Raw genomic sequence first — 14,558 nt, forward strand, 5'->3', positions numbered from 1 at the left:
CTCACCATTGGGAACTGCCCTTGTGAGAAGGTCATGATCATGGGAATCAAATGGCTGTGTGTGTCTCACTCTCTGACCTTCCCTGCTGGACACGGGTCCTTCCTGTCTTTGTGGGCTATTGCAGGGGGCACTGCGCTCTGGCTCCAGGCCCAGGGTGCTCACCTCTCCTTGGGAAGGCGGAAGCGAGGCTGCCGGTGGCAGCGCTTGCAGAGGTTGAAGAGGCGGCGGACGATCCGATGGGTCTTCTTGAACAGCACTTTCAAGCTGCCTCCCAGCTGCTGGTAGCGGTGCTGGAGGCCAGTGTCCATGGCCCAGAACTGGGAGATGGCTGTGGAGTTCAGGAACCGGTCATCGGGCAGCCTTTTCAGCAGGGCCTGGAACTCTTCTGTGGGTGAGAAAACAGGAGCTGACGGAGGCCCGGCTGTGCCGAGGGCTGGGAGATCCCCTGAGGGTCAGTGCATGAAGAAGGAGGCTCACGTCCATGTCCTGGGTTCTTTTGCCATTTTGCTAATTATAGCTTTACTGATAAACAATTAACACACCACAAAACATGGCTTCAGGAGTTTTCAATCCTTCCTACCCCTTTCTGAATTTCAAAACAGATCTCTGCCACCACCTGGAGGGCCAGAGGTCCTGCTCTTGGTCATGGCCTGGGGCTGCATCTCTTTCCCCCTTTACACCTTCCTGTGAGTATCCGCAGTACCATCTCAGGCTGATCTTCAATAAAATGGGGACGTCCTGATGGACGCGGGGAGCGTGCCACAGGCAGGCCAAGGACAGTGCCGGGCTCGACTCAGAAATCTTGGAGATCTTTCAGTCCCTGCCAACAGGCTCTCCTTGCACACCCTTCTCTCTGCCTGTTGGTCAGATGGCCATTCTTTCCTGTGGCTCATCTGGAAGCCCTGTGCTTTGGGGCTCGGGTTCCCTGCTCCTACCTGCGCCCTCCTCAGAGCTCTCTGGCACACGGTGTTTCTGAACTCATGCTCAGGTCTCTCTCCTCGGCTCTGCTTTTACTTGATGCCTGTAACCATCAGGTTCCCTGGTGGGGGCCTGACACTCTCATATACTCCTGAGAGTAACTCCCAGGGGTGAAGGCCTGAAATGATGTTCTGGAATATAGCCCACCATCGTTGCCCAAAGCATGGGCTACGTGCTGTGGTATTCTTCTTAGCTACTTCCCTCAGGTGATTCATACCACCTCACTCTTTCACAGACGGGGAAACTGGAGCATGAGAAGGGGCATCCAGCCAACCCATGGTCTTCAAGCTGGTCAATAATAAGGTAAAGATGCAAAACCCATTCCTTAGAATCCAGGTGACATTGATATCAGTTATAACACAACAAGCAACCACCAGCTTCCACGGGTGCCACCTGGAGCCAGTCTACACCCTGGGTTTATTCAGCAAGTATTTCTTGTGCCCCTTATGTGTAGGCTCTGTTCTAGGAACTGCAGGATCAGTAGCAAACAAGACCCACAAGCTCTGTCCTCGGTGATATTTATCATAGCTTGTTAAGTCTTTAAAACATACTTCTTGGGTAGGGATTATATCTACTTACATAAAGAAAAACTCAAGCTTCTGAGACTCTGGGTTCTGATTCTACCTGCTTAAAGCCATGGAGATAGTGACCGAGTTGGGTTCCAAACCAAACCCACCGTGTTCTTGCCATTGCACTTCACAGTCAGCCCCTCTTTGGCAGGGAGAGATTCTGGGCCAGCCGGCCGCTCACCTGACTCCTCAAACTGCCGGTTGTGAGTGGCCCAGGCGTCCTGGATCTGCAGCAAGCTGTCCTCCATGGCCTGGATATCTGCATCCGGACAGTTGCATTCTGGGAAAGTGGGGCTGCACTTGCACCAGCAGTCACTCTCCTTGCAGACCAGCTCCCCCTCAGAGCTGCACGTGATGTAGCTCAGGGCCGCAGCTACAAAACGCTCACGCAGGTACTCGGGCAGCAGCACCTGCAGGCCTGGGGAAGGGGTGTGTCCAGAAATCACTGGGCAGAATCAGGGGGACTCAGTTTCCCCGATCTGCAGGAACCTGAGCTGGAGTTCTGCTGACTTGTGAGTCCTGGGCTCAAGAATGGTCCCTCCTGGGCCTGATCCCACTATGCCGTTTGGGAGAGAGGGGTATCCCTGCCCCAGTGAACTGAAAATGTGGACAAGGAGCACCAAAGCCCAACAGTTAACTTGACCCCTCACACCAGCCAAATTGAGACTGTGCCTATTGCAAGAACAAGCTTGTTGGCTACGTATCAGCATTTCTAGAATGGAAAACAGGAAGATGTTACAGCTTTCATGGGGGAGGAGTCGAGGCTTGAAGGGTTGGCGCTGCCTCTGGCAGCCATCCTGTTTCTAGCTTAACTGAGGTTGCAGTAGGCTGCTAGGGCATTCCTGGATCTGACTCTCCTGGGTGTCCCATCCCAGCCCTGATGACTAAGGAGGCTGCCCTGGTTAGAAACAGTGGCCAGTGAACTTCATCACGTATGCCAGTACCTTCTATGTGTGATTGCTAGTAACACTCATGATCATCATACTGCAGTTTTTATTTATTTCAGTAATGTATTAGAAATTGAGCACAGGGGCATTCCACTCTACCAGCCCATTCCTTTTTATTTATTTATTTTTTTTTATTTTGAGATAAGGCCTCACTGAGTTGCCCAGGCTGGCCTCAAATTTGTGATCCTCCTACTTCAGCCTCCCGAGTAGCTGACATGACAGGTGCACACCCCTGCACCCAGCTATACTGTTTTTTGTTTGTTTATTTGTTTTTGTTTTGTGTGGTGTTGGGGATTGAACCCAGGGTCTTGTGAATACTAAATGAGCACTCTACCAACTGAACTGTATCCCCAGTCCCTATACTATATGGTTTTTATAGATAAGGGATTCAAGCCCAAAGACAATGGCCTTCCCAAGTCACAGAACTGGTAGAATTTTCTTGGTGGCAGACTCTGTCCTTGTCCCACCATATCACGCACTTGGGAATGACTTCCCCATCCTAATTGAACTCTTAAGCAAACTTGGAAACAGGATGGTGGTCAGTGCCCCCAGATCAGTCAGGTCTGATAGATCTGAATGGCTCTCAGATCTCTTCCAACTGGCTTCCTCTAATCTTGTCTATTGAACACTACATTTCTCCAAGCTTCAGTGTTTTCACCCATCTATGATGGATGTCAATTTACCAGCAGCAGAACATACTCGTGGTTGGCTTCAAGCCACAGACAGGGTAGCTGTTGGAAGCCTACCAATGGAGAATGAAGGATGGTTGTGCCTTGGGATGCAGCCTGGGCCATGGTCAAAGTCAGATCTGCAGGAAGCTCCCGCAGTAGGAACCCTGTGGGACCTTATGCCAGGAGAGTGGGGGATTGGGGGACTTCTGAATATAAGGGCTCCTTTTATCTCAAAAGTATGCTAGCTCTATTTTCACACCCTTGACCTTGACCTTGACCTTGGCAGTAAATCACACTGTCTAAAATGTTTATCCCAGCCTTGGCAGATCTCAAACTATAACTTAAAATTGTCAGCCACAGTGGACATTTGTTGTTCTTCTTGCTTGAGGTCTGCTTCCTATTCAGAACTGCTCCTGAAGTCCTTTCCTGACTCTGTGACATCAAGTCACTACAACATCGTCCCCACACACCCTCTCCTTCCACCCCCAGGACCCTCCTCCTCCTTAGCATGTTCTCATTTCCCATTGCTATAAAATAAGTGCCCCGAGCAACGTCTGCGTGAGTGATAGCTATAAAATTCAATGGCATTAACGATTCCAAATGAACCACTAGACTTTTTGAACTTTACTCATCACTAATTTCCAGACACACACCCAGCCCCGGCAGGGACGGGGAGGAGAGATGCTAATTGTATTAGGTAGCCCTAAATAAAATCGCGTTTTACTCTTCTTTATTGTATATTTCTGGATTCCTAAAGCATTACTGGGTCGCATCTGGCTCAGGTTGCCTGGAATTTGTAATCGTAGATCCTGGGTGAGGGCTATTGATTTTGTAATGCTGAGACAATAATATCTTAAACAGAGTCCAATTCAGTTAGGTCTTAAGAAAAATGAGCTTTTCTTCCTGACTCAGTTTGCATAGCTCTTCCCGTTAGATGCCTGGGGAACAGAGGGCAGGGAGTGTGGCCTCCCCTTATCTCCAGCCCTCAGGCCTAGCATGGTTCCCTTGCCTTTTTCTTTCCCAGTTCTCCTTCTGTCTCCAGTCAAAAGGCTCCAGTTCCTCTCAAACTCTCCTCCTGACTTTGAAGCTCCTTGGAAGACCACAAACTAATAACAGAAAGCAGGAGCCATGCCCAGGTCACTGTCGCAGTAACCAGTGGTCCCAAAGTTTGTAGATCTCTTACTTGAGCTAAAGGTGGTGACCTCCTAATGACTCTGCAAAGACCAGTTATGCCTCTGCAAGTCTTTAGGATAAAGCAGAGAGACTTTCAGAGTAACAAAGCAGATCACTGAACTAGGTCAAGGCTTCTAAGGGTGGAAGTACCATTCCTTCTAGGATGGTGTCAGGGATTTTGAGGAGGAATATGAGATGGGAGGATCTAGGTGTAAGTGGTGGGATCAGTGGGTCTTCAGTGGAGGGCATCGGGAGTCTTCTCAAAGGAATGATGGAAAGTTATTAAATATAGGTCCCAGAATTTGTGGCAGTTCTTGTTGCAAGAAGGTCCTCACCGAATGGGAAGGCAGGACCTTTCCTAGTTCTTTGGAGATCCGGGTTTCCCACCAGGTGTAAGCAGTACGAAAACCGTCACAGAGCTGCTTACCTAGTAACTGCACTTTGTTCTCTGGGCTCTGCACCAGGACAGAGCTGACCGAGTCCAGATTGTCATAGTTGCTGCAACCCAGAGGCCCGGTCCTGGTCTCTGTGACCTAGAGAAGGAAGGGGCAGGATACGGATTGAGGAAACAGGAGGGAGCTTCTCCTTCTCCAGTCATCCAATCGAGACTCCCATCCTGTCCTTGTCCAACCAAAGGAACACAGTCACTTTGCTTCCTTGTCCGGAGACAGGGAGTGTCTCTGAGGTATAGCTGGTGGCCCGGTGTCACATTAAGGAGAAGCCTTCCAGAGGCAGCTAAAGGGAATCTGTGTTGGGGAAGAGGAAATGCAATGGGGGCTGAGGAAGCCAGAGAAGAGGTGTGACCCGTAAGTCAGAGTCACCCCTTATTCTCCCCCAGAGGAAGGTGGGGGCCAGATGTGGTCCCTGTGAGCCTGCTGCGGAGCCCAGCTGCAGCCACCTGATTGGGGCTCACAGGCTTTAGGGATCCCGAGAATGGAAAGCACTGGAGAAATATGAGATATGAGTATTATTAGTAGTATTAAACATTTAAGTCCCACCTCAACACCGAGATGTCCTTAGAGAAAATCAGCCATGGGCTTGCTGCATATTTTAATAAGTGTATTAAATATACATAAACTCTTATAGCCATGTAATATTGCAAAACACCATAGAGTCATTTTAAAATATTATAAAGTTGGCCCATCAGTTTTCCCTGATGTTTAAAGTATCAGATGAAAAATGGGGAGCTTTAAATGCACTAAAATAATTATGTAATAAGAATGATGGGGACCCAAGGCCCTTTCTTCTCAGGATCCCTGAAGTCTTTGCCAACAATCAATCAACCAATCAACGAGTATTTATTGAGCAGCCACTGTTCAGTTCCACCCAATTCATCACACATTCATGGAGTACCTCGCTGGAGTTCTTCAAGGAAGTGCACCCTGACACCTCGGACCTCCTCTTGGAGCTCCAGGCACCTCTGTTTGGCTGCTGCGTGAGCTGCCGTTTCAGCTCCTTTTCTGGGAGGGGCTGGTTCATGTCTGGGCCCCACATACTATGACCTCCACAGAGATGAGCTCATATTATTTTTCTTACCATGTGGTTGACAGCAGCTAGTTCGGTGCCTGGCATACAGTAGGTACTCAATGACTCAGAGAACGTAAGAGGAACGTGTTCTAGGCTTTGCCAGGTGGACACAAAGATGTACACGTTACACAATGAGTCCTGAGGGTGGGGGCTACTTATATGAGTGACTGACAGAATCCAAGTTGTGGCAGAAGAATGTGTCAGAAGGAGCCGTGAGGAACGTATAGCTCTGCACAGAGGGAAAACAGGAAGTGGCCGAGGAAATTCCGTCTGAGCTGGTTCCTAAGGATAAGTAGAAAGTGGGCAGGAAGGGAGGGGACAGATGAGGCAAAGAGATCTACAGCACCTAGGCTCAAAAGTGCATAGCACAGGTGTAGCACCCTGCTGGTCACCCTGGGGCATGCCAACCCGCAGGCACATCCCAGAGCGGGCTTTGCTTGCACTTTAAAAATGCCCATGGGACGGAGTAGCTGAGGGAGAAGCAGCCCTACACTGACTAAAACTACAGCAGGAGAGAGACAGGAGAGATCCTTGGAGCTTCCAGCAGGCCGAGAAGGCTTTATGGAGAGGGGGAGCGGTACATGGTTCTGGAAAGACAAGCAGCCAGGGGAGGGGAGAGAGAGGGAGAGAAGAAAGAAAGGTGACTCCAGATCCAGACCAAGGGGCAGCACAGACAGCGCCTGAGAGGAAGCAAGACCCGTGGATGAGGAGCAGGACCCAGACCAGGACAGGAGCACAGGCGGCCTGTCTGCAGTCTTCCATTCCACTGAACCTTCGCAGGAGCTCACAGGGACAGATCTCCAGAGAGGAGACGGAGGTTCAGAGAATTGCAGCTCCCGAGACCATAGGGCTAGTGAGGATTTTAACTTTTGAGCCTCTGACTCCAGCTCAATACCTTTTTGTCTCCTGAGAAAGCAGGTCAAAGGGCTGCAGAAAGTAAAGTGGGCTGAAACCACTTAAGATGCCATCCCTCTCTAAAAAACAAGTATTCTAAACAGACCAGCCCATCCAACGTATATCGTGATCTGCCGGCTCCTCAGCATGTTGACATGGGGAAAATAAATTGTATTGACGTGAAGTCAGGATCTGTATCCTTGTATTACAGATCAGGAAACCAAGACCCAGACGAGTTAAACAATGCACCCAAGGTCATACAGCTGCACACCAGCAGGGCTACAATTCATTTGACTTATTCTTTCATTCTTCCATTCACTTATTTGTTTATTTAACAAATGTTTACGGAATATCAAGAAACCATAGATGAGTAAGACCAAGTCATTGCCTGTAAAAAGCTTAGATAAGTGGAAGCGTGTTTGGGGTCTCCCGTGTGGACCTGCTTCCCTCCACAGCATGGGGTCTCAATATTTCTTACTGGGTGAGTAGCTGGTAGTCACACTGGACTGGGAGGACGAAGCCTGACTCACTCCAAAGCCAAGTCTTCTCTTTCTATATGGAGTAAGAGTTCCTACAAGAAGAGCTATGGCCAAGAGGTAGCCTAGCGACTCTGGGGAAGCCTGTCCTTCCTGGGATAGGGTGGGCTGGACAGCAGGGGTACGATGGTGGGTGTGGTATTGGGGAGACTGGCCTGTCTCCGCCTCCAAGTAAGCTGGTCACCAAAATGTCACTAAGTTTTGTTTCGGCTTTCCCACCCACCCACTCCAGAACTGATCACTCACCAACCAGGTCTAGGCAGGGAGGGAGCTGACAAGCCCTATGTAAAGGTCAGATGTGATGCCAGGAGGGGGACAGGCCAGAGGACAGCCACAATAGGAAGGTTCTCGTCCCCCCCCCCTTACCCCACTCCTTTCCGCACCCAGGGTCCATCTGCTCCCCTCTGCCATGTTGTTCACCATCTGGAACTGGCCCTGACATGATTCCGCAAGTTTGATTCCACAAGAAGACAATCAGGCAGGTCACTACGAGGGTGTGTGTAGCTCCCCTTTGGTAAGTGGATGGGGAGGAGGAAGAGACCTCACCCTGACCCTCGCACTCATCTCCTGATGTCGGGGAGCATCAGAGCCAGAGCTCCACGGGTGGGGACGGCTTGGTCAGGTTTCAGGAAATCCTAATGACTTAGCTCTTTTTGTGCCGTTCTCTAAGACCATCTCTCTCCTCCCTAGGAAAGTAAGGGGATGGGAAGAAGGGAGGGAACTGGCCAAGGTTCCCTGGCAGGTACTGCCCAGCATTGACTGAGTAAACAGAAGAGCTGCGAAGCCCCCTCCTCACGTCGTCCCCAGTGTGGTGAAAGCCACAGAGCTTCTGAAGGGTCCGTCAAGAGAATCCTAGAGTTTTCTCCTCAGAGAAGGCAGGGAGCTCTGGCAGACTATAAAGAGGCCCAGAGAGGCAAGGGAAGTGCAGTTCTCTCAGGAACCATGTTCAAAGAGAGCCTCAGAAAGGGAAGATGATTGTGTGCTAATTGGTCTGTTGACAGAGACCATCCAGCTTCCAGAGAGCTCTGATGGATCTCGGGTTCATTAGCACATCCGATTTCCCACAAATACCAGATCATGCCAACCCTCACTCCGAGAGCCCACTGTTCTCACCCCCAGACTGCTCTGTCCTATCCGGGGGGACACCTGCAATGTGCCCTGCGCAGTAAATGGGCTTCTACTTGTGAGCCCTGGGGCTGGACCTGAGCGCCCAGCTGAGGCAAAGAGAAGCCCAGGCTGCTGCGGCAGGAAGTCCCACAAGTCATTTTAAAGGTGAGGACCTGCTCCCTTTGACCAGCCAGGAGTCCAGATGAACTTTTGTATGTTCTCTTCAGTTAGCTCATGAGCATCTCATAATGTCCCCACCAAATCCTTCCATACCCTTTGACTAAACAGAGCTCTAAGGAAAAGGTTCTCTCCTTCCTTATGGCTGATCCCTCCCAGGGAATTACAGAGAGGACACATATGTGTACAGCCCTTTACAGTTTGCGAGGTGTTTGCATGTGGACTATATCGTTTGGTGTCACTCCAACACTGGCAGAGTCAGAGGTGACAGTCACTGCTGTACCCATGAGGCAGGACAGGAGTGCATGGACCACCCAGAAGGGAGGCCTGCAGACCTCCTGGGGTGCATTTGCCCTTTTTTTGCTGTGAAAAGGAGGCCTGGAGATCCCGGGGCGGGCCCAGGCTGTTAGGGTGGCACACAGGGGGTTAAAGTATATGGAAGTGCTTCCGTGTTTTTAAAACCAGTGCAGCCGTATTTTCTGAGTATAAATGCTGGGTAGATTATCTGAGTGTAAACAGCTGGCCACTAGGGTCATAGAGGAGCGAAATAGAGTTCAATGACTCCTCAAGGTCATAGAAATAGTAAACGTCGAGGCTCAAGAGTCCAAACCCGACCCTCTGCACCTCAGGAAGTTTGTTTCCCACTAACCTGCAGCCTGCCCTGTAGCTGCCACTGAGCATCTTTTCACACGCCAGACCCCATCAAGGGGCTGAGGGCCCTGTGCATGACACAGAGTCCTGGGGCTCCAAGATGTACTGTCATGGGTGTGGGAGGGAGAGAGCCGCATGTGAACTACTGAACTGCAAGGTGACAAAACCTATAACAGAAGCGTGTGCTGATGAGGGTAAACCTTGCTACCAACAGCAATGTTCAGTGGGGTCCCAGAGGAAGGTGTTAGGTAAACAGGCAGGAGCAGGGCACCTCTTTCTCCACATTAGTGCAAAGAAGTTGCTAAGAGAGAGTAAAAGGTAAGTGCACATTTGCTTAGAGAAACAAAACCAGGCAGATACCCTGGAGGACTTCTCATGAGCAGAGCCCTCTCTCTCACCCCACCCACCCCGTCCAGAGTAATGACTCTTGGCAGCCAGATCAACCATCACTAAGGCACGTTCGGTAAGGGGAGGGAGGTGGCAGGTGCCACAGCACTCAGAAAAGACGTGAGCTAGTGAGGATGTGCTGCGGATGTGGCCAGGGTACTGTCCCTTTCCAAGTGGATCTGTAACTACTGAGACTTGGAGGGTGGAGGTAGGAGAGGGCGTGACATCAGCCTTGTTTGCTCGTGGTTTTATGAGCTGTGAATCCACAGGCTTTATGATAAATGTGGTTTTCAACGCCTACCTGCCGTCCACTCCACCACCACGGCTTTACTGAAGAGGTGGGCACGGTGGAGACTCTGAAGCCCCACTTTCTGTACTGTGGACTCTGGACCACATTTTTTTCTCAAGAGAATTGAGAATTGTACCACTGAGAAAGAAAAATCCAAGGGCGATTGCAGATATTTACAATATTGAGATCCTAGGTGATTATCAAGCACCTTCTCAGAGGGGTGACATATGAATGAACAAGAAGTGTCCCTGCCCTGGTGGCACTGGATGATGAGTGAATCAGAAAGGTGATGTGCAGCCAGGGCCAGCATCAGTGCTGCTGTAAGGCAAAGCTACATGAAGAAACCACGGAGGCACAGAAAGTTCTGGAATCAACAGATGGTGACTCTCAGACAAGAGAAGTAGGAAGGGGAGGCAGGGGAGGTGAGAGTGGAAGGGGAGGTGAGATGGAGACACGTGTTCCGAAAGGAAACAGAGGGAGCAAGCTGGGAGCAGGACCATCCTTCACGAGCCCAGATGCCTGGGTTGGAGTTCGTGTCCTTGGAGATCTGGGATAGTCTTCACCAAAGTCCTCTTAATAAACCATCTTGGTACTAGTGGCACCTTGAGTAGCTTCCTCTTTCCACTAAACACACTCACATGCTTTTGCACAGCCCTAGGGAACTCCAGGTCTAGGGACTCTCTTCATCCATTCCTCATTTGGCAATGAATGGTCTACTCATTACCCATAATGCGGCAAGCTCTGCACTCTTACAGGGAATCAGAGCTGAACAGGACTCAATCTCTCTCACGAGGACCTGAGAATCTCAGGTGGAAATAATCACTTTAGCTAGCAATTACAGTTCAGATGACAAGCCCTGTGAGAGAGACAGAGGAGCATCAGCGACCTTGGGAGTCAGGAAAAGCTTCGCTGAGAGTTACCTTCCCGAGCTGAGCAAAGAAGGGCAAGGAAGAGCCCCTCAGGTGGACAGACAAACATTGCAATATGGCAAGAAGCAAGTGGCCGGGAGGTGACATGAAAGCAAGGAGCATTTTAATACAGACTGGCATTTAGGTGGAAGTGGGTTCCTAGATGGGGATGGGCGCAGAGTGGAGGCCAGAGAGCGAGGATAAAGGGACTGTTTAGAGATGGAACTAGAAAGACAGCGGGGATAGGTCTTCAGTGGTCCTTCAGGTCTGCTAAGAAGAAGAGGGATCAGCCCCTTTCAAGCTGCGCTCATGGTTGGTGCTGTCCTTACATTTTCTTAATCAATAGCCCAGAACTTCTTCTGGGTTGAAATTGTTCTAATTAGTCGACCATTTTAGGATGAGGAAGTTGGGTGATAAAGCCACCGCGAGCAGGTGGGAGCCGAGGTCCTGTCCGTCCCAGCGCTCTGCCACCTGGCTCAGGTTCAGAGGTCAGGTCTGGCCTGTGTGCAGCCAGAGTTGTCTCTGAGGCAAGGGACGAGATGATGGGATGACTCACTCACCGTCACAGCGCAGAGAGTGAGTCAGGGAACAGCTGGGAACGGAGACAGAAGACTAGTTAAAGGACAGAATGACAGAGCTGAGAGGTCCTGGGTTGAGGGGGTGCAAAGGAGAAGGAGACACAGGCAAGGGAGAGACTGTAGGGAGAGCAACGAGTCCAAGTTAGGGACAGGGGGAAATAAGGTCACTAAGGACAGTAGACAGTCGGTCAAGCCAAAGGACAGGAAGGGACATTAATGAGACCCTTGTGCTGTGGATCCAAGGCCTACCTTTCAATTCCTAGTCAGAATTTCCCAGTTCTTCTCCAACCTTGACAGAACCCACCACAGCACTGAAGAGGGGAGAGGGGCTTCCACAGAGTCCTACATCCTCGGTTAGTGAAAGTCACCCTCATCTCCCAGACACAGCATCCCTGCTAATCTCATCCCTTCTCTTCAGTGAATTTGTAGTTCATGGTAGGTCCTCAACAGAACCCTTAATCCCACCACTTCTTGAGAGTCGGCTTCATTTCTTTTTTCCTTTCTTTTTAATTGAACCACAGCCTAGCTGCCCGGTGGGGTGGGGGGTGTCCCCACAGCCTTCTCTCGTGGTGGCTCTCTTGTCTCTCCCTCACACTCCTGGGCATGAAACCGAGGTGTCTCCCCCACTCTGATTTCTACTTCTCTTTCTTTGGTATAGGCATCTTTGGCTCCTTCGAAGGCAGAACTGTCAGGCAATGTCACCCCCCATCCCTCCTGGTTTCTCTCACTACCCTCCCTCAATCCTTGAGGATTTTTAATATTAAAATCACCTTTGTTCTTACCAGCGCCCGCCTGTATCATTCCTATTGACTTCTGCATCCACATAGATGATCCTTTAATATCTGGCCTCTCAGATCCCTGGCCACCTAACCTTGCCTCCTGACCTGGCCTGGGCCCCATCTTACCCATCTGTGCTCCAGAACCTGTAATTTCCACTTGTAATTTCAGGATTACGTATCACACAATCATACTTTCTCTAGTCCCTTCCCTCTCACACATGGTTGAGGCTACTTAGATGTTCAGTCTTTGGACCTGACCAACTTTTCACTATCACCATCCCTCGTTGACCTCCTTCCCCTCCTTGCCCGACCTAGGTCCCTTCGTCCGGCACTATAGTCACTCCTTGGCACACCCTCTCAACATCCCAGCCTCCTTTCCCTTGGATCTTGTAGGTACTCGTATCCTGGTTAGATCCAACTCTCCTTCTATTCTTTGCCTGCCTGTACACAAACTGTTTTCTAAGGGAGCTGATAAAACTCACAACTATGTTGGCTGGTCTCGTGATGACATTGTTGTACGAGGAAATGCAGAAATATTCAGAGACCAGGGATTGGCTCTGTCAGTCCCTCCCTGGTTGGAATGGACTGTCTTGGTGGCCACCACAGGCAGGTGGGGGATGGCTGGAGGAGGAGGTCACTGGGGGCAGCCTTGGGAGGGTGACTCTTCCCTGCACCCTCACCCCTGCTCCCCTGCTTCCTGGCTGTCGTGAGCTGAGTGGCTTTCCTCCATCACGACCTTCCATGATGTTCTGCCTCACCTTGGGCCCAGAGCAATGGAGTCATGGACTAAACCTCTGAAACCATGGGCCAATTTAAACTATTCCTCCTCTAAGTTGTTCTTTTCCTCCTCTAACTTGGGTGTTTGGATCACAGCGATGAAGAGCTAACGCAGGCAAGAATCTCACGTAGGCCTTTCGTGCTACCCATAAGTCTACCACGTTGACCCAGTCAGCTGACCGTCCTGACACTGGGCCCTACTCTCTGAGAAGCCCATTTCAGACATCATTTTCTCAACAGTTCCCTCTCCTTCCTTTCAGCCAAGGACTTTGCTGCTTGTTTCACCAAGGAAACAGAATTGGTCAGAAGAGAGCTGCTGTCTTCCCGCCACTCCTGACCTCCTCCAGCGTTGTTGGTCCTGTACACACCTCCTGCCCCTGTTGCCACCCGGGAAGAGTTCACTTTTCTAAGCAAGACCAGCCCCTCCACTCCCACACAGAAGAGCAACCCCTCTCACCCAAGGGCTGTACTCTTGCAGTTATCTCCTGTCTCTGCTGCACCTTCACTGTGCCCCTTACTACTGAATCACTTCAGTGTCAACACCAATAAGCTGGACCATCTCCAGCCTTCCTTGACCCCACGCTGCTCTCTAGCCATCACCGGTTCTTCTATTTGCCTTTAGAGCAACAGCACTGTCTCTCTCCCTATCTGATCCCCTCTGTGCTTCCTCTCTTGGACCCTGTCTACTCAGCCTCTTGTACCCTTCATGTCACTGAAGCCAGTGTTCTGCTACCTTCAAGGTCATAGCTGCCTTCCAGTTGCCAGGCTGAAGGTTAGTTCTCCATCTTTGCCATAGCGATGGCGCCATGGCTTTCACCCAGGTGCCTGGGCTCCCCAGGGCTGTGGGATACACTTTGCTTTTCCTGTGATCCCACTTTGGTTCCCTTTGTATGTCTCTGTCCTGTCTCAGGCTTCTCGCTAGGATTCCCTTCCTCTTCCCATTTCTGAATATTGGGGTGCTTTCCACGCAGGTTCAGGGCTATCTTACTGGCTACCCTCATTCCTTGAATGTACTCCTCTCTTCCTTTCCCACATTTTTGAGAATCAACAACACCTGTGTATAGATTTGTGTGCCAGATTTCTATCCCCAACCATGATTTTTTTTCCTTGAAATCCTGGTGTTTATCTCCAACTGCCTATTAGAGTTCTCTACTGGGATGTCTAATGGGAACGTCAAGTTTAACAAGTCCACATTTAAAATCAAAAGCCTGATTGATTTCTTCCAGATCTGCACCCCCTGCCGGGGTTTTCCTTTTCAGTAAATGGAATCACTATTGGTCTGGTTGCTGAGGCCCCAAATCTTGCTGTTAGTCTTGAATCCTTTCTTCCAACCCATTACCTAGCCCTGCAGGCTCCACCATCAAACTGTATTTTGAATCTGTCAACTTCTCGCTCCCTAGGGTACCAGCTTTGTCTAAGCCACCATCAGGAAGGGCCTGATGATTGGGCCCTGCACCCCACAGCTGATCTCTCACTCCCCCTCCAGACCCCACACAGGGCTCCCATGGTGCTCATGGAAGACCAAGCCTCTTCCCTGGGACATTGTCACTTGCTCTTCCCCCGTCCATAAGGCTGTAGCTCGAGAGACCCACGTGGACGGCTCCCCTGCT

General features: G+C 50.5%; 1 protein-coding gene across 1 annotated transcript in view; it reads right to left on the minus strand.

The window, feature by feature from the left end:
- BRINP2 (BMP/retinoic acid inducible neural specific 2) overlaps window positions 1-14,558 on the minus strand; it is a gene marked incomplete at its 3' end in the record, with an annotated part of 94,757 nt that overhangs the window by 2,467 nt on the left and 77,732 nt on the right. The window contains exons 5-7 of the mRNA XM_081300322.1: window positions 4,766-4,871; window positions 1,729-1,965; window positions 163-385 (exon numbers count right to left, since the gene is read on the minus strand). Of these exons, the coding sequence (XP_081156448.1) occupies window positions 163-385; window positions 1,729-1,965; window positions 4,766-4,871 (566 nt within the window). The remainder of the gene's footprint in view (window positions 1-162; window positions 386-1,728; window positions 1,966-4,765; window positions 4,872-14,558) is intronic.

The sequence above is a fragment of the Spermophilus citellus genome (genome assembly GCF_964194105.1).
Source record: "Spermophilus citellus genome assembly, chromosome: 6".
In the NCBI taxonomy this organism is placed as follows: domain Eukaryota; kingdom Metazoa; phylum Chordata; class Mammalia; order Rodentia; family Sciuridae; genus Spermophilus; species Spermophilus citellus.